Below are 23,544 nucleotides of genomic sequence, written 5' to 3'. Positions count from 1 at the left end.
CCAGTACAGTGAAATTGTCATTGTTCAGGCACATTCCAGTCCACTCTCCTTGGCTGCCAGGTTACATTGATGTTGCACAAACTGTTCTCTTTATATTAACAATGGCTGGACTTTTGGCAGACAGACCTCGCACACGTGTGTGCATATAAAGGAATTTACAAAGACTTACTGACAAACCCAGTACTCAATCAGGCCCCTAATGGATGAAAACCCTGGATGAATATTATAACAATGATAGTAGTATTTATAAATATTAGTTGAGCCTTTACTGTGCATGCAGGACTCTGCTACATGGTCATCTCCTTGGGTTCTTCCAACAACCATAGGAGATAGGTCTTATTACTGTACTTTACAAAAGAGATAACTAACACATGAAGATTACAGAACTTCTCTCAAGCTTACAGACCCAATAAGGAGCAGAACCAAGATGTAAGCCCAGGGCCCAGGTTTTCATCTGGATTCACCATTGCCTTGCTGTCGGACCAACAACCACACAAAACTAACAAGCAAAGGAGCCGCTACATGTCCCAGGCACTGTGCCAACACTGGGGTGCTAGGATGACAAAGACTCCGTTACTTCCTTTGGCATCTTGAAGCCTAGTATAGGGGGTTCTCGAGTAAAGGACAAAGGCAGACAGCTTGACAAGTGCTGTGATGGATTGAGCCTGCTCGCAGAGAAGATGGCCACCCACTCCAGCCTGTGGGGTCAAAGAAGGTTTTTCAGAACCTCTCTATCTAATGATAGATCTCTCATGCCTAGAAGATATTTGTGGTGACCCTAATTTTATGCTTAAACCAGTAGAACATACTGTTTGGGTGGTGAGGCAAGGCCGGTTACAAGTATTCTTTGTGGCTTAGGGAACCCAGCCCAGGTTTAAAAAAAAAAACAAAAAAAAAACACCTCTCCCCAGATAACCCATGAAATGGCTAAGAAGCGCAAGGCCATCACCAATATCCAACATGCAAGATTCACTGGCTGAGATTGGAATAGAGGCGCAGCTTGAAATGTGGACTTCTTTGCTTATGGGTTTGCAGACAGGAGAGAACTTGGGTGGCTCTTTGGAGATCAAGGCAGTGCCCTAGCCATCTTAAGGATTGATAGCAAGACACCATCCTGCTACTCTGACACCTCTTAAAAGCAACAAACATGTCCCAGTGTTAATTGCCAGGGTGAAAGGAAAAGTCTGAGGTCTCTTCCATGCTGTGACAGGTCCCAGCTGGTCTCTAGGGAGGGAGGGACAGCTGCCACACACTTTGCAGAGACCTCCCAGGACACAGTGGGAATGGGAACTGGGATTCCCCGAGCATCTATTATGTGATACTCACCGTGCCAGTCACGTGAAGTTACGTTCCATTCTTGCACCCACTCTAAGGAGTAGGTATAATTATCCCATTTCAGCCTGTGAGAAAACTCCAAATCAGCATCTAGAGTAGCACTTCCCAATGAAGTTTTCTGCAGGGATGAACATATATGCCGTGCTGTCCAACACAGTAGTCACTAGCTACATCCAAGCTGCTGAGGACTTGACATGTGGCTGCTGTGACTAAGTAAGACATGGCATCCTAAATTATTTTTAATTTTAATCGATTGAAACTGTCCAAGATAGAAAGACCAGACAGATCAAGTGGTTTGCTGGAGATCACTCAGCTGGTTTGGAACATGGGACCAAAACCCAGGATTTTTGCTTCTCAAAGGATGGGATTTTTTTTTTTTTTTTTTTTACAGCAGCAGTTCATCCAATCTTTCATTTATTGCTCCTCCTTCTCTTCTATTAGGTCCAATTCAGAGAGCATTGCTCATTTTCTTCCCATCCTAACCTCTGCGGAATCATCCTTAGGTGATGAAAGTAATTCCTAAAATAAACAAGAGGAGGCATTTTTGTTTCCTGGAAGCATAGTTCCACAGCCTAGGCATTCTCCCACCAGGAAATGACACACCCCACGGAGAAGGCAAAACTTCCTGGTGAAAGAAGCACCAAACCTGAGCGTGTGAATGGGAACACATCTTGACCTTTAAGGGCCTCCAGAAAAAAGGGAGGGGGTTGAAAGAGGGCATAGTGAAAAACAGCAATTTATATTTTAGAAACGTCAAAATTGCCTGAAACTGACCACTCTAAAACAACAGTGACATTTTCCAGACACAATGCAGTGAAGTCTGTTCATTCATTTATTCACTCATCCATCCATTTCTGACTCGCATCTGACGTGCTGACGTAACTGACAAGATTTCAGAGAATGGGTTCGAAGCAGAAATTCTATTTGTCATCAGAAACAGACATAGTAGAATCTTACAAATTTACACCTTTTAGGCATCTGATTTTGATGATGAAGAAACAGAGACTCACACAGGGGAAGGGCTGAGCCTGAGGCCTCACGGAAAGTTCATGGCTGGGGGGTGGGGAACGTTTCCATGGTGGTTTTGAAGCTGATGTGATACCTTTCTCTTCTATACCTGTTCTGCAGAAGCCAAGGCGAAGAATGCGATGACATGAATAAGATCAATGGCGATGGCTGCTCCCTCTTCTGCCGCCAGGAAGTTTCCTTCAATTGCATTGGTGAGTCTTTGTCATTTCCCTGCACCTGGCTGGAGAAGTGGACAGTGAGGAATCCTTGGCCAGTTACAGTCACAGCAACAGTTAGGACTAAATGATGATTCACTCCTTCATAGTACAAATGTGAACGGAGTGCCCCCTCCGAGCCAGCCGCTGTTTGGGGCACCCGGGAATACAGAAGTGAAAACTATCAAAGGGCAGATGTTTCCCTTCCCTTGGTAGCTTATGTTCCCAGAGGTGACAGTGATGACTGGTACCTCTCTGGTGATCTAACTTTGCCTTACACACATTATTGCTTTTCTTCATATCAACTGTCCAGGATGATTGTTAGTATAGATTTTTAAGGCTTTCATTCTGACTTTACAGATGAGAAAAAGTCAAAAGCCAGAGAGATTGTGAAACTTGCCCAGAGTCGCACAGGTTAGAAGAGGCTCGAGGCAGCCCAGGGCTTGCCCCTCATTTTGTCTGATCCCCAAGCATGTGCTCAGTTCGTTTTGCTACACCACCTCCCATGGTCCCTTCTGCACACTTACAACCTTGGGCCGTTTCTCTGACTCCAGGAAGGGGGAAGAGCAGACCAGCCTGTGTTTAGAAAGCAAACGTCCTTTTCCCACCTTCCCTCTGCCTTCTCTTGGAGTCTGGTTGATCTTGTTGTTTCAGCCCCACTCGGGAGGCCCTGGCCAGCCCGGGGCTGGTAAACACACAGGGGTTGGGGGGCAGGGATGGAATTTTGAGCTGGCCCGGATGAGATCATACTTCCTTTAAGATGCAAATCGATACCTGAAGATCAAAGGTCCCCTGGCTAATCCCCTGGGCTGGAGGTGAAAACTAATCACAAATCATTTGCAAGTACAAAAGACAGAGGTGCTCTCTCTGAGGAGGGGAAGGGGCAGCTACAGAGGGAATGAAAACATTGCTGGGAAGGTTTCTCACTGAAAGGCAATTTTCTAGGACTAAAGGGGAGGAAATGTCATGGGGTCTTCACATTTGCAGTGCATTACAGGGGTGAGTTTAGACTGTCTTCTGGTAAATTGTGAGCTCCATGAGGTCTTTTCCATGTATTATTTATCTTTTATTACCTTCTAAACACATTTACTGAGCACCTACTATGTCCTTGGCACCAAGCAGGGGCTGAGCAACACAATGGAGATATCCCACTACTGTCTGTGGCTAGAAGAAAGGGAAGGTGGGCATCCAGGGAGGACAGGAGAGTTTCTAGGCAAGGCCTTGGGTTTTTAAATGGCAGAAGGTGGTTTGTTTTTTTCCCTCTCCTTCATTGATTTCTATATGGATGGTCCTTGATGAAAGCTTGATATTAGCCTAATAGTGTGATGGAAAGAGCCTTGGACTAAAATTAAGAAAACCAGGCTTCAGTCCCAGCTGTCGTGACAACTGGCCACATAAAGCTGGCCAAATCATGTCCCTAGCCTGGACCTCAGTTTATCTCCTGCAACTGGAAAGGATTGAATGAGGTGGTCTTTAAGAGCCTTACCTGTACTACTGTTGGGTGGTTTCCAAGGTGTGTGGTTATTATTTCTCATAGTCACAAGCTCTACCTAAGGCAAACCCTCGCCTTTGCTGTCACAGACCATGCTGGAGAGTATCTACCTGTTGTATTTGCACTAAGGTGGCATGTCACTCAAGTGCTTCTGGGGGAAAGGTAGGATGCGGGGAAGGTAGGACATGGTACCTAAAAGATGCTCGGGGCCTGGCATCCTCGTTCTATGTCGCGTTAGTACTATAGAGCAATAAACAAAAATAAGGTAGCCTCTTAGCTTGTTGTCCATAAAAAGGCTCTGCAAACTACTGTTCACCAACCAGGATTGGCCTGCTGTTTATATTTGTAATTAATGGCCTGGAACACAGCACACCCTTCCTTTACCGGTTGATGGTCTGTTGTACTTTCCTGCGGTAACAACAGAGTGCCAGTGGTTGCAACAGAGACCTATGGGCCAAGGAGCCTAAACATTTACTATCTGGCCCTTTACAGACCACACTTGCTGACCCCTGGTGTATGGATTTGGAGTCTTTGATGCTTTTGGTGGTTGCAGCCTGGTGCAGAAAGGAAGTGAAAATTATGGCACAGTTCATCATTTCTCAGAAAAAGAAAAGGATGTTGAATGTACAGCAGTGGGGCCTGGGAGCCTCTGTTAGAAATAGCACCAGACAGTGAGTCTAGCCCCCACTTGCCTAACCTCCTTGCGTCTTACTTCCCCGTCTATACCTTGGCCAAGATAACTGGTGTGCACTAGATCAATGATTTGCAAACTGTGTTAACTGAAATGCTTCAGAGGAAAGGAATGAAGATGAGGGAGTTATTAAGAGAATGAGAGTTGGAACCTAATAGATCCACTTTATATACTATCATTCTCTACTGGATTCTACATGTTCTGCTGCTGATAATAATATGTTTTGAACACCTATTATATATCAAGTGTATTTATAAACTCTTACTCTCATAACTCTTTTATTGTACTACTTTTACAAAAGGGGAAGTTGAGGCACAAGGAGGTGAATGAAGGAGAGGCAGTTAAATGGTAGAACTGGGGAGTCGAATCCAGAGAGCCTGCCTCCAGAGCGCACTGTGGTAAACTGTTTAAGAGAGACAGCTTGTCTTGTGGGGCATCAGGGATGAGCAAGGAACGGAGTGCTACAGAATGATGCTTAGAGTAAAGGAATGGAACAGCAGACAGAACCGGCAGTGGTGTGACTGGTGTCCAGGGAAGGTTCTCTGTTAGCCCCGTGTGTCGCTTGTGGCTTGTACTTGAGGAGCGGCCTCTACTATGCCCCCTGCCCTCGCCGTTTACAGTTCCATTGTAGACAGTCACAGAGCCCCCGGGCGTTCCAGGGAGAAAGGAGTCTACCCCGCATTCCCAGCTGTCAGGAACATCAGTCCAAGGACAGGCTGCACGGCTGGGAGTCTAGAAAACCATGTTCCTCTCAGAAAAACAGCTGAAGAGTAGACATGAATCTTTGGCTCCCCAGAGATCCAGCCTGAATGAGTCAGAGAAATGGGACCGGAGTGTGGGAGGCTTTCCCGAGGCAGACATCGTCCTCGTCATTACATTTGTCAAGACAGTGGCCAAGAGACCAGCTTGAGTGAGACTGACCTGGGTTCCTAGCATGGTTTAGACGTGTGACCTCGGCTAAGCTTCAGTGTCCTCGTCCAGAAAATGGTAAAAGTCTTGGGACTCAAATGTGGAAATTATTTACCGGTATTTTTGGATGCTTACTTTTTGAATCCCTGCCCTCTAGAAAAGAGCTCTCCTTGTTATAATAATAATGAGGCAGAGCCCAGTCTCCAGGAAGGGAGTTGAAAACCCAGTCCTCTTCCCTCTTTCAGTCCCTCCCCTATAGCTGTGTGTGGGCATAAGACCTGCGCCCTTCCTCTGACCCCCAGTCCAACACACCAACCCAAGACATTGAATGAGAAGACGTAGGGACCCTGCAGAATCCTTTTCGATAAAGATGGTTGGAGCGGCCACAGCCCATGCATTTCCAAAGTGCCAATGGGAGCATCCAGCATCAGTGCTGAACGTTCTGTGTGTAGCACAGCTCTGAGATATCTTCACAAGATCAGGCATCAGACCTAACCTTCAGCTTGGAATTGGGCTTTGGCTCCTGCGACTGGCTCTCCAGCCCTCCCAGAGAGTCTTCCATAAGTATCCAGTGTTCTCTGAATAGAGTTTGTTTGTTTGCTTGTTTTGCTTAAGTTAGCCAAAGTTGGTTTCTGTTGATTGTCACTTAGAATCCCTACCGAAAATTGTTGTCATAAGATACTATGAGGTTTAGCCCCATTCTTAGCAAGTTGGATGTGCTTGATACACATTAACTATTACTTTTCTCGGTGTGTTTGGGGGCAGGAGGGGCGTGCGTGCGTGCGTGCGTGCGTGTGTGTGTGTGTGTGTGTGTGTGTGTGTGGCGGGGTGAGTATCAGCAACAACCGCCGTTTGTGGATACCCACTAGGAGGTGTGTCCTGTGTCATGCACCTTTGTGTAACGTGAATCTGTGTGAGGTCTCTGGTGTCCACCTGAGCGATCTGAGGCCTACAGGGATGTCTTAACTTGCCCCAGGTCACACAGCTCATAGAGGTGTGGCCCCATCTCCAGAAGAAATGGAGAGTCTGTGCGTTTTCCTACTTAGCCACTCTGCCTCCCCATCTGAGTTCCTTCCTTCTTTTCTTCCTTCTTTCCTTCCTTCCTTTCTTCCTTGCTCTCCCTTCCCTCCCTTCCTTTCTCTCTTTTTTACTTTTTGTCACAACCATTTAGTAGGGCTAATAATGTTTTCCCTAGGTTTGGTACCCCCCAGTGTGAGGGGGGTGACAGATTTATGGTGGCATTTCCATTCACTTTTCAGAAGCCCACACATCCGGAAGTATTCCCAAGGTGCCAATGTGTTATTATGCAACAGCTTGGGACTGCCCTTCCCCACTTTCCCACCCCCAGTACCCTCATCCCCCCTGCACATAATAAGTTGCTTGTTAAAAGAAACACCACCCACAAGCCCTTTTAGTAGCAATGCACGCTACTTCCCCCGAATGTGGAAATTGTCTTGTCCTTCCCACCCCCCTTGTTAAAATATAACATTCACCAGGCCTGAGGTTTCAGTTAAAAAATGTGGTATCAGTAAATGATAACCACCCCCCACCCTCAACAGGCACGGGCTGGAGGCATTGTTCAGCAGCGCTGGGAATTCTGTTTCTACAGCACTGAGTCATAAACTACAGACAGGCTGCAGATAACAGCTGAAGGAGGGAAGGTAATGGTCAAATTAGTCAGACAAAACGGGAAGCATCACTGAAAGGGGTTACACTTAGTCATATATCTTGAGCCGGTGCTGGAACGGTGCTACCTTCTGCGATGACATTTAATCTATGATGGGGCATGTGCTGGTGGAAGACCCCTCACGCTCTGCTTTCATTTACAGTCCTGGCCTGGCCTCCAGGACAGCTGGGTCCAGGTCCCCGTTGAGACTTGGAAGCCTGGGCAGCACTTCAGCGTCTCAGAGCCTCAGTTTCTCCCTTCGTGAAATGAGAGCAGCTGGGTGGAGGGCTCTGAAGCTTCTTTTTCTCTCTGACACAGGCAGCCTCAATTTGTCAAGCACCTATTTAAGGGCTTGGGGGGTTTCTCATTCCGCTTAATGCTGATATATAGTTAAGAAAACAAAGCAAAGGGACCCCCACGTTGTCTTGCCCAGACTTACACATTCCCTGGGTGTCTCTTTCTCCCGCTCCCTCCCTGTTCCCTGCCATTAGCATTACTTTGTCTCTTGTCCCCACAGAGCATCTCCAGGGCCAATAACTCAATTATCTGTGAGGCAGATAAGGGGGAGGAGGAGGGAGGGATCAATGCGCCTCCCCAGCAGTCACTGGGAGGGGCAGGGGTCACCCAGCCTTGTGGCCCCTCTGTCAGGCCGCCCTGGCCTGCTCTGAGCCAAGGGCAGGAAGGAAAACAAGAAGATGAATCGCCACGTCTTCTTGGTGGATGTTCTGATGAGACTGTAGAACAACAATGACTAGAAAGGAAAACAGCATCTGGTGGAGGGAGGCGGGAAGAATGGGCTCTGCTGGGAGTCGTGGTTATTATTATTTATCTTTCTAACAACGTGAAATTGTAATAGATGACCCACCTCTCACCTTACAAAACAATGAAAAATCTAGAAAAAGCAAAATAAAACTTCTGGCTGCCTGTATTCCTTTAGGCACCACTCCCCCCACTCCCCGCCCCCTGCTCTCTGGCTCTGTGGAAGGCGTAGTAACTTTCATCCAAATGCCTTTTTGAAATAAAGCTTCCTTGGATGCAAGGCAGGCATTTAAAAGAAGAAAAGAAAGATATTAGTGACAGGCGTGGTGGTGGTGATGATGAGGGTGATCATGGTGATACCTGTCATTAGGAGAGGTGGCCTGCTTAGCACTGGCATGTGACCTATGGCATATAATGATTAATGATGAGTAAATATGGATATGGCTCTTCACCCATGTGGATTCTGGGTGAACAGCCTGGCCCGAACACTTTCTATCTGTGCCTCAGTTTTCTGATCAGTAAAATGGGTTAGGAATACTTCCTACTTCTTACAGTTGTTTTGAGAACGAAACAAGGTTATATAAGTAAAGCATTTTAAGACAGTGGCGCCTGGTGTTATATATGCATTGGCTACTGCTGCTATAATGTTATTGATATAATTAATTAAGAAGTTGTATCAATCCTCCCAGGAACCCTATGAGATAAATGATATTATTATCCCGGCTTCATAAAGGAAAGAAACTGAGGTTCAGAGAGATTAAGTAACTCGCCCAAGGTCACACAGGCAGAAACAGCAGCGGGGAGATGCACGGTACCTAGGCAGAGTCTGCACACTTGCCCATGAAGTAATTTCATTTGTGAGGTACCCAGCTGCACCAGCCTCTGTGCTGAGAATCCTTTCTCCAAATGATTCTGTTCATCCTCCAGCAACTCTGAATTATCAGAATAATAACCCATTTTGCTCATGAGAAAACTGAGGCACTGAGGGACTAAGTGAATTGCCTTAAGTACTACAGCCAGCTAAGTCAGAGAAGGAGACTGCAAGCCCCTCTGCCTGCCTCTAAAGACCATGCCAATATCTAGAGGAACACCCCCCCCCAACCCCCTGCGAAAAAAAGGCACTCAAGAGCCTCGATTTCACTGGTTTTGCTTTGGTGCTGTTGACTCACAGCAGGAAGCGAAAGTGAATGCCCGTGTCCTTCCTGTGCCTTTTTCATGAGTCATGAAAACGACAACTTTCAGTTATTATCACCCCATAAATGTTCCACTGCATAAAGCCCATGCCCCCAACATAAGGCCCTTCTGTGTTTTGGGCTGTATTTTCATTTTGAACAGCTCACCCTCCTTTGACAGTAGCCATATTGTTTTTTGGGTTTTTTTGTTTTTTTGGTTTTTTTTTTTAGCATAAGGGGAGGTTGATATTTAACGGCAAAGTGGCAGGTAGAGACAGAGGAGCTCAAGTGTCTATTGGTTGTGCCATCTATTGGTGACTTCCTGGGCCCTCTTGGGTATCTGTGCTGGTCTTCTCTCCTGAAAAATGGACATAATTAGAAGGAAATAAGGTCTATAGAGTGTTAGTGAACACTAAAAAACATGAGTTAACTCCACTTCACCTTCCCCATTTGTATTTTCCATGTCAACTGTGAGTGAGTCAAGGTGCCACTCCATCCTTGGCAAAAGTGGTCCTGAACCGGAACCTGCCATTAAAATGTGCTCATACCTTATGCAAAGTGACTGAGAGCCCTTGATCTCCGTTTCCCCAAATATAAAGCAATGGGGGTGAACTAGATGAGCTCCCAAGGCCCTTTCAGCTCTGACTTCTAGAATTTAAATCCCAGATCATTATTGTTTTTAAACTGTGCATTTTAAAAGAAATGAGGGCTCAGGGAGGAGAAAGGAATTCCTTTAACCCAGAGGGTCAAAGGGGGTCACCGAGGGGACAAAGACGCAGGAAAAGGAGGCGATGGGGTGGAAGGCTGCCATGCGGGGCAGGACCAAAGATCTGAAGTCCTCTACTGGGAGGTCTGGTGGATGCATTCAAACACCCTCGAGTCATCCCCAGTTAGCATCAGGCTTGCCATCCAGCCTCCGACCACGGCTTACCACCTCCTTTGGAAACCCGGGAGGCCTACCCCACAGAGAGGCCAGGCTGGAATGAAAAGAAACAGGAGGGCCTCTGACGCCAGAAGGGAGCAATTCCAGCCTTCAGCCCAGGCGGGCTTCCTGACTCTCAGGGAGGGGTCAGCCTCGGAAGGACTTGGAGCTTGCCTGAACTCGAGGAATCGGGATCAGACTTTGATGTGTGCCTTTGAAAGGCAGCGCCAGCCCAAGGCAGGTGAATCTGGGTAGCCAAGAACAAGGGCTTCTTTGTGGCATTCAAAGTGACCAGAAACCTGCCTACACATGCGTGTGCCTCACTGTGCCAGGTGTTGGGGCCTTTTCCTAGCTCCTGGCCCTCTGCTCTTTCTCGGGGACCATGTTGGGTTGGAGGAGACATTTAATATTCATGAGTGTGATCTCCACTTGAAGGGAGTGTGCCCTGAGGGAAACTGAACTATTAAGCAAGAGAGGGATATAGACCTGATTGTATCCTCTTTTCTCTTTTGGAGAAAAGTAATGTGCTTAAAATAAGATGACCAATAGGCAGTCAGGATGGTGTGAAACCCCACTGCCCTAGCCTGTGGAACAAATCCACTTGGTGCTCTAACATTAGCAGTCAGAACCAGGGAGGAGATGGTGCAAATTGGCTGCTGGGTCACGTCACAGGTCACCCATTCGCACAGGTATCGATGCCTGCTGTGTGCCAAGCACTGTGCTAGCTGCAAAGAAAACTGCTGAACAAGGCAGGCCAGGGAGGCCTGGGAAACGACACTAGTAATTATTGAAAAACAATTGATGAGAATGCCACCAAGTGGAACTACTTGAGGTGTAGAAGTGAAGGCCCTCCTTTACACTGAGGGGTCAGGAAAGGCCCCCTTGAAGACATGACATTTCACCCGAGGCTGGAAGGCTGAATAGGAAGTGGACAAATTAGGGAGAGCTGGAGCAGGGTGACAGAGTGAGGACTGCAAGAAGTTCAGACCATTAAACCCTCCGGGCAGGAAAGGGCTTTTGAAGAGGTCAAAGAAAGTCAGCATGGCCGGATGGTAGTGCAGGAGAGAGAGAGAGAGTCTGCTGGAGCCCTGCAGGCTGTGATCCTTCAGGTCCTTGAAGACCAGTGAGGCTTGTTCACGGCATGGAAGGAGAAGAAGGTGACGTTTCCATGTGCGTTCTGCACTCAGTGCCAAGCCCTGCACTAGGCACAGTAGACAAGTGCACATTTGCATAGACCAGTGAACAGAAAGCTACTATCCTGGCCAAGCCTAGCCTGTTTGGGTAGATGAAGTTTGATCAAAAGAGAACTACCCCCCTTAATTTAGATGTTGGCCACTACAAAGGAAGAGGTGAGTCGTTCCCACAGAGATCTTGTATGGCCCCCACGAAGTCAGAGTATTTACCATCTGGCCCTGGAAAGAAAAAGTTGCTAACCAACTGCTGGCAGTGATGCGTGAGTGTCTAGGTGGGTGAAAGAACGTCCAGTTAGGGAGCAATCAAGGCAAATGAGAGACAGAGGAGAGGCTATCACCTCATCCATCTCGCTCCTGGGCCTAGGGCAGCACAGCCCTAAAGGTGTTGGCTCCCCACAGGTTCTGTTTGCACATCAGCTTTCCTCACCCTTGAGGGAAGATGTCATCCTGTCCATCCCTGTGTCCCCAGCATCCACTCCAGGCAGTCACTGTGTGGTGAACTGAACCAAATGACACTTTGAGGCAGAAAAGAGTGGCCAGAGGAGCCCAAGCAGTGTAGCGCCTAGAGCCTGGGCAGCACCCTGGACCCTCCCTGGGACATAGAGGACAGCGCATTCATGTTTTGGGGGAACCTGCTGCATTGTCTCTTTCCGAGTTCACAGCACCCCTGGCAACCAGGCAGGAGTGTCACCACTTTCTGGATGACACAACAGAGCCTCCACATGTTTGAGTGACATTTGAGAAAGTGGCCTCCATTCAGTAAATGTTTACGGAGCTGGGAAACCACCACAAGAGGAAACAAACCTTGGGGACTGCCACATCCCATGCTGGGCCCACAGCCACTTGACTCTCCTCTCTTGACCTTCACAAGACTGCAGGAAGGTGGGGCTTGTTACCTGCCTTTTACACAAGGAGAGACTGAGGCTCGAACAGACGAAATGACTTGTTCAAAGCAGGTGATTATTAAGGGGCAGAGCTGGGATTTGGACTAAGATCTGCCTGACTCCCAAACTGGAGGAGCCCGTGGCCTCCTCCAAGATACCAGACGTTCAGAGCAAGTGGAAGTGCTGGGATATGCATATCAGTTCCCAGCCCTCTTCCACCTCACCATCCCAAACAAGAGTCAGAATAGTCAAAATAGCTTGTTCTTCACTTAATTAATTTAATCCTTTTTCCCCTATTAATTCCTTTGCTTAATTGCATTGACCCTATCAGGTTGGTTTTAACATTTCTGCAGTTTTTATAGATAAGGAAAAAGCACAGAGATGTTAAGTAATTTAACTCAAGGTTCCCGGTAAGGAATTCTGGCTCTGACCTCTGGCTCTTAAGTTAAGCCCTTGGGCCGAACTACTAATGTATGCTACCTCTTGATCATTAAGGTTATCTAAATTTTTTTAAAAGTGTACTCTCCAGAGCTGAATAGCCTACCAGCAAACAGAGAATGAGAAGGGGAGACAATAGGCTGTGCAAAAGGAACCTCCACATAACAAAAAGATCCCAGGGTCTCTTTAAGAAACACTGTCTGAAGTGTTTGTTTACAGATCATTAACTACTTAACAGAGGGAGAAACTAAACTCGACTTTTTCTTGGCTGCTACTGATTAAATACCAAGGAGAAATTAAGATAAAGCAAATCTGAAATTACAATAATTTTTAAGGTTTTTCCATTTTAATTTGCCAGGCCGAGACATAAAAGAGGCCACCCCCGGCATGTGCAGCCCTCTGGCAAGCTCTAGGGTTGCCTTCTCTGTCCTCGGACTGCAGCGATGGGCTCCTGCAAACACAGCTGAGGGCAGTCTCACACGAGGTGTCTACAAAGCACCTGCTGCTCACAGAGCTCCGTGCTAGGCAGGATGCAGATGCGGGAGATGCACAGGAGCAGAAGCCCTTCACTGGAGGACTTCAGAGGACAGTGGTCACTAAGGATATGCAGGGATTGCTGTGAGGGGACACTGGGAGGAGTGGGAGTGGCCCCAGTGGAGGGTTGGGGAGTCTGTGCCAGCTTCCTAGACAGCTGGGCTCAGTAGGACCAAGTGCTGTGCTCTGCTGCTATGAAGGTCCAGGATGGCACGCACACTGGGAGCAGTGTTTTAAGGTCCATCTCCCCCCTCAGTGGGTGCTCTTCAGTGGCCCACAAAGTGCTCTTGGCAAACCCACCTGAAGAGAAATCAGTGTGATTTTGGCTTTCAACACCAGTCAGAAACCTGGCCCAAATTATCCATAAGATTTAACTGAACTTTTCAGCTGCCATTGGCAAGACTGTAAAAGGTCCTGGCTAGAGCTGGTCTCTCAGTTCAGGAGTCCAAAATCACGTGTATAACTCAAGGTCAGCCTCATTGCCAATGAGAAGACTGAATGGGAGTTTGGAAGCCCTTGACTTTCCTCCCATTTGTCTTCATACATTTTGCCAAGAGAACTAAATGGAGTGAGAGAAGCCCATGAACTTGACCCAGAAGCATGGGGGTCAGGCTTGGCTGCCTGAAAACCTTTTTCCATCTGAGAAATGTGAGTGATGTTCTTTACTCCATAGGATAGCTATGATACATTCTTTCATTCATTTATGAATTTATCACATATTTATTGAGTGCCTTTTATGTATCGGTCCATGTCAAGCACTGAGGATGGCAGATCTGTGGTACTTGGGACAACTCCTGTCCTTCAGAAAGTGACCAAGAAATACTGATTTTGTAGCTATGAAAAATAATAATGTAGTTCTTATTCACAAGCAGAGAACTCCCTGTTCCAGAAAGAGAACAACCAGAAAGTTGAGAAACATTCAGGAAGCAGCCGTGAAAGGCATTCTATTAAATAGCATGACTCAATACACATATTTTAATATTTTTCTCCTTCAACTCACCTAGCTCTTTCTTAAACTTCTGAACTCCCAGACCTCTGAAGTCCTGTCTTCTTCCAGTTTTCCTTACCCTTCCTGGCCGGCCACCCCTACACAGACGTCCTCTGCCTATCCTTTCAATGTGAGCACCTTCCTAAATTCCGTAATGGGCCCTTTCCAGCCCACGCTCTCTCCCTGAGCCCATCATTTAAAACCCAAGGCTCCCAAATCCCAGTCTTCAGTCCAGGGCCTTTCTCCTGCCCTCTGGACCTGTTCCTCTAGCTAGTCTGCGGGATGCCCACAGGTACTCAGAGCAGCAGGTCTTACTGTTCCCTCCCCAGACAGCTGTAACTCCTGTTTTTCTCAGCCTCAACTGGTGGCGCCACTAGCCAACCAGACGCTCACAGGAGCAGCTTGGGAAACATCCTTAACTCTTCCGTCTCTGTCATTCCCCACTTCACTTTGAAAACGTTTCCCTCCCAAATCAGTCTCTCCTCTCTCTCCCTACCTTTACTGCTCTGAGCTCACTTCCCCATTTCTGCCCCTGCCTGGACTATTGCAGGGGAATTCGAACAGGTTATGGTTCTCCATCTTTGCTTGCCCCTGCTGTCCTCCAGTAGAGTCACAGCAAGCTTCCTAAAATGCGATGACATTTGGCCTCTCTCCCTTGGAAAGTGTAAGGTGGCTCCCCATCGCCCTGGAGATAAATCTAAATTCCTTACTATGGCATCGAGGCTGGTGTGGTCCAATCCAGGCAGGTGCACCTTACACTTCAGAATCTTCTGGGGTTTACACCTACCACCCCCCTTGGAGCTTTCTGTCACTTGCTCTCTGAGTTCCCCAGCCTTGGATGTATCCCCACCAATTCGTCCTCCTCAGAGATTCAGCCCAGTTACCTCCTAAAGGAAGCCTTCCAGTTCTGCGTAAGAATGAGTTGGGGGTAGGGGTGGGTCCCTCCTGGGTCCCTCCCTGGGTCCCTCCCTGTGTTCCTGCAGCATGTACCTCAGAGCCAGCAATTTTCTTACTTGCCCCTCTCACTAGACTCTGAGCTCCTGGCGTGCTGAGACCCAGTTTAAGTCATCTGATTCCCAGGTTTAGTCCAGGACCTGTAAATAATTTGTGGCTCAATAAATACAGACTACGAGGGAAGGAAGGATATATTTCCAAAGAGGTGCTTCTTAAGGATAATCTCCTTAAGTTTTACTTTTCAGGCAACACAGTGAAGTTGAACTTTGTTGGTCTTAAGAGTCGGAGGAGCCTGGGTTTGAATGACATACTTTCCACCTCTCAGCTGTCATCTCAGACGGGTATCCCAGCGCTAGTAGCCGCTGAGAGTGCTGGTTTCATACGCAGGCTTCTGAGCTGGGCTGCTTGTTCAAATCCCAGTTCTGCCACAAAGTGGGGTGGGGGCTACTCTAGTCTCATTTTACCTTCCTGTTAAGAGGAAACCGGTTTGAATGGTTAACTGCCCCTCTCTCTCTCAATGCTGACCATGGTCACAACTCTTTGACATGGTCCGAATGTTTTACAACATTAGAAGAAGAGGTGGGTAGAACCAGTGAAGCTGGTGGTTACTTAAATCACACCACAGAACTCTGATAACCCCAAATTCAGCTGCTTTCAAGATGAAGTCCTGGTGCCAGCTAGCTTCCTCCTGGGAACAGAGCCTAATTAACTACTAGCTGGAAAGGAAGGCAGGTAGGCCACCCCCCCAGGCGGAGAATTCAAAAGGAAGTGGATGACTGTGTAAATAACACTGCTTTAAGGGGCATTTAAGCCACTGCTCTTTGTTAAGGAAATTGATGGCTTTGTAAGTACTGCCTCTGAAGGGAGTACTTGAGCTGAAGGTTCCCCAGCTCCCCTAGTAGATCCCCTAATGGACTGTGGGCCTGGAGGCTGGGCCCCTGCCTATTCAATCACTTGCCAACAAAAACTCAGATTCCACTTTAACAAAATGAAAAGCGTTTCACCGAAACATAAGTTACTGAGCCTGTGCAGTTTAACTGGCACAAGGTAGCAGAGACAGATGGCTTCCTTTAGGGAAAGGGAGACTCCTGATCTTTTACAGAACCTTTGTTCACACTAGGCACCGAGCTAGGCCTTTTCTACACGGCTTCTCATTTCATCCCCCTAACATCTGGGAAGACAGTCATTACTTCCCCAGCTTGCTGAAGAGCCAACTGGGACCCAGAGATGATGGGAGCTGCTCACTGACATCCAGCTAATTTGTGGAGAGCAGGGATGTGACCACAGCTCCATCAGACCCCCGAACCCCCAAGTTCCACAAAACTGCAGGGCACCTTGGAGAGGACCAGATCAGCTGTGTCATTAGATTCCCCCCTCGGTATCCACATCTGCACACAAAGGATACGAGTAGGCAGCACGGGGGGATGGAAGAGAGTGGATTTGGGAATCAAAGTGATCAGGATTTTATTTTTGCTTTATTAACCCCTTTAAATATCACTTTCCGTGTCTGTTAAATGGGGATAATAACACCAAACACATACAGTTCTTGTAGGATGAAATGACATTACATATTTGAAAGCATTTCACATGGTGCCTAGCATGGACCACATCATCCAATTATTCATTTAGAAAATGTACTTCTTACATGGGAGCCATAATTTTAATTGGGGAGTTAGATGATGCTTTGGAAAAACACAGAAAGAGGCAACTAGCTCTTTTGGGGTGTATTGCCGGAGAGATTTTCCAGAGGAGTGCCTGGTTAAAACTGTGAATGAAAGATGAACAGAGACTCATCTCAGGAAAAGCTGGGCTGGGAATTTGGGGGAAGCGTCTGCAGAGATGGGGAGGTGAGAGGGAATATGGTGGTATGTTCAGGAAGTGGACACAGTTCCAGACTGCCTGGAGCTGAGACTGAACTGCATTAGCGAAAGCAAGAGCAGGCTGTAGAAGCAGGCAGGGACCCACTGTCATCAAGCCTCTCTCGGCAAATGCTGAATGAAGAACTCTTCTGTTCTGAGTTATTCAGACCAATTCCATTTTCAGAGCAACTGTAGTTTGTTAGAAGAGTTTTATACTGTGTCCCCTCTGAGCCTTCTCTTTAGGCTAAGCATTCCCACACCCATGTGAACATTGCATCGTGATGGTGCCCTTTGGGGCCCCAAAGGTCATCAGTGCCTTAGGATTGGTCTGACCAGCCATCTCCAGGACCAGGGGACACTCCTCTAACCTCTGTTCTGGCATCTACAGCCACTGATGCAATCTGCAGTCTCGTGCTCTTGTTTGGGCAAATACCTTCTCCAGTTGGTGGAAACTGATTAGAGAATGACCACAATCCTTAGAACTTTTTTTTAATATGAATAGTTGTGCTTACCCTTATCATCTCTGATCAAAATGCAGTGGTTCCGATTGATATCAACTGTTCCAAGTTAACTCTTAAGAATTAGGACCAATTTTTACCTCCTTATCTTTTTCCTTTTCTTCCTTCCTTTCCCTCTTTATCTTCCTCCCTACCTTCCTTCTTTCCTTCCCCTTCTTCTTTCTTTATTGAGAAGAGAGAGACATAGGCTCCCATTTCTGTAAGAACAACTACAGTTTAACAGCACACATCAAAGAGCACATAGATTCAAATGAACATAAAATCCTCTTCCAAGATCAGAACAGCAGCCCATTCATCGCATAAAACAAAGAAGACCGGCCTGAGCGCTGTGCAGTCCTGCCCAGGCACTCGACTCCTGCTCTTCAGAGCGCTGCAGCATGTGTCCCCGATGTGGCGATGGCCTCATCGATGTGGCGATGTGGTTGAATGCCTCCTCCTTTGGACTTATCTGAACCATATGCCAGGAGGACAATGGGCGGGCCATGCCATTCAGAACCCAGGGTTGGGAAGGATCCGTTTTGACACTCTAGTTTCTTGAGTAAGATCCCTTCCGATAACCCACCACACTGCCGTCACCTTAGTCACAACCAGCTGTGCCACATGGGTAACTAGCTTGGTTTTCACATGGTGCCCTAATTCATCCTGGATTCCTTGGCTCCTCTTAACATAGCACCCACTTGTCCAAAAGTCTCTCTTCTCTGGAAACGTAAGGATGTCTAAGCAGACGGACGGGCAGCTTGCTTTTACTGAACTGAAGAACATATGCGCACATGCATATACACTGACTTACTTGAAGGCACTGTTTTTCTTCATGCTCGCATGCGTGTATTTTACACAGAACAATTCCTATTTGATACTGCATATTTCCAACATTTATAAAATGAGCCTCATTTAGTCAGCCAAAACCCTTGCCCTACAATCATTAACTGTGCAACACTCAACGACTGACTTAACCTTTCCAAATCTCAGTTGTGATATTTGCAAAATGAAGCATGAGGACTAGATAATTTCTAAAACCCTTGCAGCTCTAAACCTTCATTTATTCAATCATTCAACAGATATTTTCTGATCATCTTCTATGTCCTGGAACCAGAATGCAATAGTGAGCAAAACAGCCGTAGCGTCTGCTCTCGTGGAGCTGTTATTTTGTTTGAGAACGCAGTGCTCAAACACACTTTTGAAGAAGCAATATAACGCTATGTAAAAACATAAAATAGACCAGTGAGGGAGAGAGGGACACCGCAGTGAAAATAGCGTGGTTAGAAAAGGTCTCACCAGGCAGGTGATGGTTGAAGTGACACTTAACAATGAGTTGAAAAAGCTATTTCATGATTTGGGAGATGAGTTCTTCTAGATTGTAACTGTGATAAAAATATGTGAAAAACAACAATGTGTTTGAGTATGTTCCATAACATTATTTCACTTGATCCTTACAGCCGCTTTCTAAAATGGGTAGGAAAAGTAATTTTGTCGTATTTTTAACAGACAAAGCAATAGAACCCAGAGTGATGATGATGTGCCTTGCCCAGTAACAAAGAGTAAGTTAGTGACAGGGCTGAACTTCGAATTTTGATTCCCTGCCCCTTACTCCATTTACTTTTCTTTATGGTTCTGTTCTTCAGAACGGTTTCATTTGCACCCTTCTGTCTTCATTTTGCTGATCACGTTTTCACATCTCCAGATAGGAAAAAAACCCCGCTAGTTTAATGATTAAAGGGAAAAATATATCAAGAATCAAATATGGTTTACAGTGAATTAATTGAAGGAGATCCTAAAGCTACCAGATTTAACTTGTGGTCTGCAGAAGGGGAAATTGCAGACCCGAGAAGGAAATGACTTGTCCAAAGCCAAGGATGGATTCCAGGGCTGCCACTCTAGACTCCAGTGCTCTTGACCAAGCTGCTGATTTTGAGACAGGGTTCCCCCGCCTCTCTCTCTCCCTATTTACATATTGATTTATTTTGGGGGTGAGGAGATCACATTAAAACCACCGACACTCTCTTTGTGGTTTGCTATCTTGTATCACTCTTTTTGTCACTTTCTCATGCTCTTTTGCATACGAATGATTCAGATTGTTTTTCTCCATTTATTATGAGCTTCTATTACCCAAGACAAATCTCATTTTATTTCCTGCTCATACTTTTAAAGGCCTTCGCATCCTAGGCATTACTCTCCCTCCTCCTGTCCACGCTCAGAAGGCCTGTCTTATTTTGCAGCCACTATAGAATTCATTGCGGCGCTGAATTTCATCCCCTCTCCCCTATCAGCAGATAGCACCTGAGCCCAAGAGAGACCCAGCTAAAAACCAATCAGGGCTTTGAACATTCCTTTCTATTGAATCTATTGTCATTTATTAGGATCACTATCTTTGCTCATAATCTTTTTAGGCCATTCAAATAACTATACTAAATTCAAGGTGATGTAAATGTATTTTCAGGTTCCAATTCACAAGACCATCAAATCTCTTTATTAAATTTCAGTCTAGTATGCACCACATTTTTTACCTAGATATTTCATTTCTTTGCAAATTCAGTTAAGAGAGAAAATAAAGCAATATTTAGGACAGATGGTGAGTCACAGTGTCTCACAGGAAAAAATATTATGGGGTGGTTTGGATAGAACTAGATTTTTCCCCCACTAATACGTGCTTGAATTTGTAATGTGATCTCATTCTAATTAATATTTTCATTAAAAAAATTTCTATAGTACATTCTGCTGAAACAGGTTCAAATCAGGGTGAAGACATCTTCAATACAGTGAATAACAGGTCCTGAAACTCCAAAAGAACTTTGTTAAGTCATTCTTTACTGAGTATGAGATTTACTGCTAGGGGATTAACAGTGTCCTAAGCAGTAGGGATGTAATAGAGGCCAGCCCAGAAATACCTCACAATGCAAGAGCTGTACATATTCATTCATTCATTCATTCATTTATTCTTAAACGTCAGTCACAACATGGCAAGGCAGTTTTCTTGAGCCTAAAGAAGGAGGTGCACTTCCAGACATGCTTCCATAAAACTAATGTCATACCGGGGGAGGAAACAATCTTAAATAAAAATTTATTTTTAGACCGTGCATAATACTGTGAAGGAAGTAAAATATGAGGGTATGCTGCTTTCTACTGGGGGCGGGGAATGGGATGTGAGCTTACTGTGTAAGTAGACAGGGTTCTTCTTTGAGGAAGTAATGTTTGAACTGAGCCATGAATGAAGAAAAGGAAAAGTGTGAGAAAACCCAAGGAAAACGCATTCCAGCTAAACAACATGTGCAAGTTCCTGAAGCAATAACAAGTTTTGGCTTGTTGAATAAAATAAAATAAAGACTCCTGGCTGGGCAGAGCAGACTTTTAAAACTGCAAATTTCACATGAAGGGGAAGGAAACTGAATTGAGGAGTTCCCTGGTGTCAGGGAGGGTGGGCAGAGATGGAGACACCGAGCTACCCAGAGCAGCCCTACCGTACACCAGTCACCATTCGCATCTCAACAACTTTCCCTTCGCTCTAACACCCAATGTAAAAGAAAGAAAAATACTCGAAGAGTGAAGTGTTTAAACTATATTTGAGCAAGAGGATATACATCAGAGGTGCCACATTTGAGTCATTCATTCATTTAGCCGATACTCATTGAGAGTCTGATAGGTTTGCACAGTGCCCCTCCCAATGGGATGTCTTATTATCAATGTTACCTAGCTACTACATGGAGGGCAGGTGGCAACGTGATCATTTGACTTCAGATTCTTTTCAACACCACCGGCTTGGCTGCCGGCATAAAGCATTCAAGAAGCACCAAGTAAATGGACGTGATGAAAACAGGAAGGCCAGTTTTGTTACACTGTTTTGTTGTCTCTGTCTTTGTTTTTCCTGGCCACACATTTGTATTCCATTCCTCACCATGTTCCCTTCAGTGCGTGGGACATGGCAGCAGAGAGGGACAGAGAGGTCCCCAGATAAAGACTGGCAGATGGAGCTGTAGGGCCCCTGGGATTCTACAAGAGAAACTGAATAGCAGAGTCGAAGGATGTTATTCAAAAAAAGGGACTCAGAATAACTTTGTCAGCAGAATCTTTGGGCAGAAACAAGGCACCCTCCCACTCCTCTCTATTTTTCTCCTTCTCTTTAGCTCCATCTCCTATCTCTTAACTCTGTCTCTACCAATCTATCTGTATATCAACTATCTATCTATTTAGGTACCTATTTACCTAATGATATCTACCTCTCTCCTCCTTTCCCAGGCTTCACTGTTTCCAGGCAGACAGATACATTAAGGTCTTAATCATAATCAGGGAAGAAATGAGCCTTCATGAGAACTCAACTGTAGCCCCAATTCCTGACACTGTGAGGTCCGTTTGATGAGGGTATAAATTAAGTCATCTCAGAGAATAGATCCTCTATGACCTTGTTATAATCTTAGCCTACTTGTCTTCATATTGAAAGAGGAGAGAGGTATTACCAAGGGTCAGGCAACCCTGTAATCTTATCGGCATGAGGCTGTGCTTTCATTATCCTGTAGATACGACACATGGGAAGCCTGGGGGGAACCTCTCTGCTAGGTGTAAAAGGCCAGGCATCTGGCTCTACGGATGCCTGACCTCCAATGGCTCTTAGTGTTCCATTAGATAAAATGGGCAAGGGCCTGGCATTGTACACACCATCTCAGGAAATCACCGTAAAATACTGGGTAAATATTATTATCTCTGTGCTTATTTTTATTTATTTCTTTTGAATGAGGGACATGAAGTTCAAAGGAGTTGGGTAATTTTATTTCAACCCTACACAGCTTATACATTACAGAGTTAGGATTTGAAACTGGTTTTGCCTAATGCCAAAACCTGTGCTCTTTGAAATTCCCTTTATTGGTTTCTAAAGAGTAAAGTCTGGGTTGATGGCCGGTCGCTCTTGGATACGGGGCCCAGGTTTTACTATATGTCAGTTGTCCACATTCACCAGGACACCAGAGCTCCTGAGAAGTGCTGAGCCTGTATTCCTTCCATGTGGGAATCCAGGCATGCTGCTGGTCACTGGAGTCCTCAGCTGGCTCCGACTCATCCTTAAATAATTGAATTATAATGAATTGATTTATTCTGGCTCTTTTGATAGTATTTCACTCTGTAAACCGTTTGCAGAAATAAACAAGGGATTTTGGAGCTTGGAAGGGGCTCAACATTCTGCTGCCCCTGAATTCAGTGACTCCTTCGGCAGCTAGTCAGCATCCTAGAAATCCAAGCCTTACTTCTATTTGACTGGGCTCTTCCTATTATGGGAAATGCTTCTTGACGGTGTTTCAAGTGAGTACTGATTTCACAAGCTGATTCAACTCAGTCACTTAGAAGTAAGTTCACCTCTTAGAAGATAAAGGTCATTAGTTTAGAAAGCGCAAAGCTTGTGTATGTCCATTTTCTGTGCGAGTTCTATGGCCGTCCTGAAAGGTTGTCCTAGCTGGGGCATTCATTTCTGTATGATGGACTGGGGGCCAGAGGCTGGGCAGGGAAGATAACTCTGCAAAGTTCATCAACTGCCATGAGGGACAGAAGTCAAATCTTGGTTTGAAATGGGGCTCCACTCCCTAATTCTGGAGTAAATATGGGAAGGATGTCCTAGATCGGGCAGTGTCCTTAGGGTGACCATATGTTCTGATTTGCCTGGGAAATCCAGCTTTCCCTGGGGTGTGTGCCTATTGCCTGCAAATGTTTTTATAGAATCTCTATTACCCTCAAAGAGCACTAGTGTGGATGATCAATTGTCTGGTCACCTAAGACACTGGACAGGGATAGATTTCAAGGAGCTCACAGTCGTTTAAAGGATGCACACCATGTAGTATGTATGATACATGTTAAGGTGGGGGCCTTTATAAAATAGGGACCCACACATGAAGGGCTGTATAACTTTGCCTAGAAGAACTGAGAAATTAGCACAGAATACCTGACATTCGAGTTATTAAAATATAGACAGGGTGATCTCTTCCGGATGGCTACATCTAGAGTGTTCCTTGTATTATTCTGTGTTGAACTT

The 23,544-nt window shown here is 45.9% G+C and overlaps 1 protein-coding gene across 1 annotated transcript in view; it reads left to right on the top strand.

Moving 5' to 3' along the window:
- The window catches only part of PAPPA (pappalysin 1), a 215,232-nt gene that overhangs the window by 103,404 nt on the left and 88,284 nt on the right, over positions 1–23,544 (top strand). Inside the window, exon 9 of the mRNA XM_053921287.2 lies at positions 2,464–2,555. Coding sequence (XP_053777262.1) covers positions 2,464–2,555 — 92 coding nt within the window. The remainder of the gene's footprint in view (positions 1–2,463; positions 2,556–23,544) is intronic.

Source organism: Desmodus rotundus, chromosome 1 (genome assembly GCF_022682495.2).
Source record: "Desmodus rotundus isolate HL8 chromosome 1, HLdesRot8A.1, whole genome shotgun sequence".
Taxonomy (NCBI): Eukaryota; Metazoa; Chordata; class Mammalia; order Chiroptera; family Phyllostomidae; genus Desmodus; species Desmodus rotundus.
The sequence above is the reverse complement of the archived record's forward strand: the minus strand, read 5'-3'. Positions and strand labels throughout refer to the sequence as shown.